Source organism: Seriola lalandi, unplaced genomic scaffold (assembly GCF_002814215.2).
Source record: "Seriola lalandi dorsalis isolate HSWRI2012SDOR001 ecotype SW California unplaced genomic scaffold, Sedor1 jcf7180002054575, whole genome shotgun sequence".
NCBI classification, from domain to species: domain Eukaryota; kingdom Metazoa; phylum Chordata; class Actinopteri; order Carangiformes; family Carangidae; genus Seriola; species Seriola lalandi.
The window spans coordinates 368,180-370,065 of NW_019525128.1; the positions used below are offsets into that span (position 1 = coordinate 368,180).

A 1,886-nucleotide genomic window follows, 5' to 3' on the forward strand; every position below is an offset into this window, starting at 1 on the left:
AGAGGAGAACCCCAACACAGCAGCTCAGCTGGGGGTTTGTGAGTATGTATATGGTTGTTTGTCAAGACACTGTATTGTGTCAGTTGTGTGTTAGACTTGTGTGAGAGAATTGGGTTTGGAATGGATGGATAAAATGATGGATGAAAGGAACATCCAAAATGGGTACTCGAATTAGGCTCTTCTTTAACTCTCTTTAGGGATGGGATTGGTCTGTGTAAACAACAAGTGAACAAAGTTTTCTTTTTGTTGACATAAATTAAACATGAGTTCCTTTCATCATGAGGTCATGGGTCAGCTGTGGGTGTCCTCTGTCTTTAAAAGTTTAAAAGAAGTCAAAGCAGAGTTTCAGCTCAGTTAAGAGTGACTTGCAGTAAGACTAGAGCAGGATATCAGGTGAATGCTCACATAATGTTACAAACTGTTTCCATAATGAATATGTTTAGGATTACTACACTATTTTTTGTTCATGTGTGCTTTATGTTTAAATTGACAATTGTGCCAAACAAGACAGAATTAAATTTAGTTAAATTTTTACAAATGTATAACAAAATGTAGCACAATCATTGTTTTGTGTGCACAGTAGAATTGTTATGAACGTATAGAATAGTTATAACTTAAGTACTTTGACTTCTATAACTGTATATATAAAATTATCCAGTGCAAATGATCATGATGAACTCTTCACAGGTTTCATATTTCACACTTGCTGCCTATTTTCAAACTGGAACTTTGAAATACTTGTATTTCATGATTGTCCTGTTTTTATATATTTTTATCGTCAGTTTAAATGTTCTGCTGATTGTGGTCATCTGTCTGAACAGAAGCTTACATGAACCCATGTACCTGTTTCTGTGCAGCCTGTTTGTAAATGAACTGTATGGTAGCACAGGGTTGTTTCCATTCCTGCTGGTTCAGATCCTCTCTGACATTCACACTGTTTCTGTGCCTTTTTGTTTCCTGCAGATGTTTTGTGTTCACTCTTATGGTGGTATGGAATATTTAAACTTAGCCATCATGTCTTATGACAGATACCTCGCTATCTGTTGTCCTCTATATTATAACACACGTATGACGTCTAACAAAATTGCGACACTAATTGCTGTAACATGGTTATATCCTTTGCTTGTATGTTTTGCCATATATTTGACTTCCGTTTTACAGCTGTGTGGAAACACCATTTACAAAGTTTACTGTGATGGCCACTCTATTGTTAAACTTGCATGCTCAGACGCTCATACAGCTAATATATATGGGCTCATTGCCTCTTTTGGTACAATGTTTGTTGCTTTAATTTTTATCATGTTCACGTACATGAAAATTTTTCTAGTGTGTTTTTCTGGTTCTAAACAGACTAAACAAAAAGCTGTCAGCACCTGCACACCTCACCTTGCTTCCATATTCAACTTTTCTGTTGGGGCTAGTTTTGAATTAATACAGAGCAGGTTTAATATGAAGAGTTTCCCCAGTATGCTGCGTATATTCTTATCATTATACTTCCTTACATGCCAGCCGCTCTTCAACCCTGTAATGTATGGACTTAATCTGTCCAAAATCCGTGTCATAGGTAGAAATCTGATGTCAAACGTAGGCGATTAAGTCGTCTAAAAGATTTGTTTAATTTGATCAGTATTCTAATGCACTACTGTGCATTTTATTATAAATACAAAAAATAAAGTTAATGAACTGAACTATTCAACCTTTTTGCTTCTGTAAATGTAGAAACATAATGTCTCCAATACTGATGGTAAAGCTTCACAGTTTAGAAACAATACTGTGCAACATTTTGTATCAAACTAAGAAATGAACTGAATTTGTCTTATATGAAATGAGAAATAAAATTTGCCATCATAAGTATTTATTTGTCACATTACACGTCACGGGATGGT

General features: G+C 35.1%; 1 protein-coding gene across 1 annotated transcript; it reads left to right on the plus strand.

Moving 5' to 3' along the window:
* Window positions 1-663: 663 nt before the first annotated feature.
* LOC111663379 (olfactory receptor 11A1-like) lies at window positions 664-1,596 on the plus strand. Its single transcript, XM_023417547.1, has one exon. The coding sequence runs from the start codon at window positions 664-666 to the stop codon at window positions 1,594-1,596; it is 933 nt and encodes a 310-aa protein (XP_023273315.1).
* The last annotated feature ends 290 nt before the right edge of the window (window positions 1,597-1,886 follow it).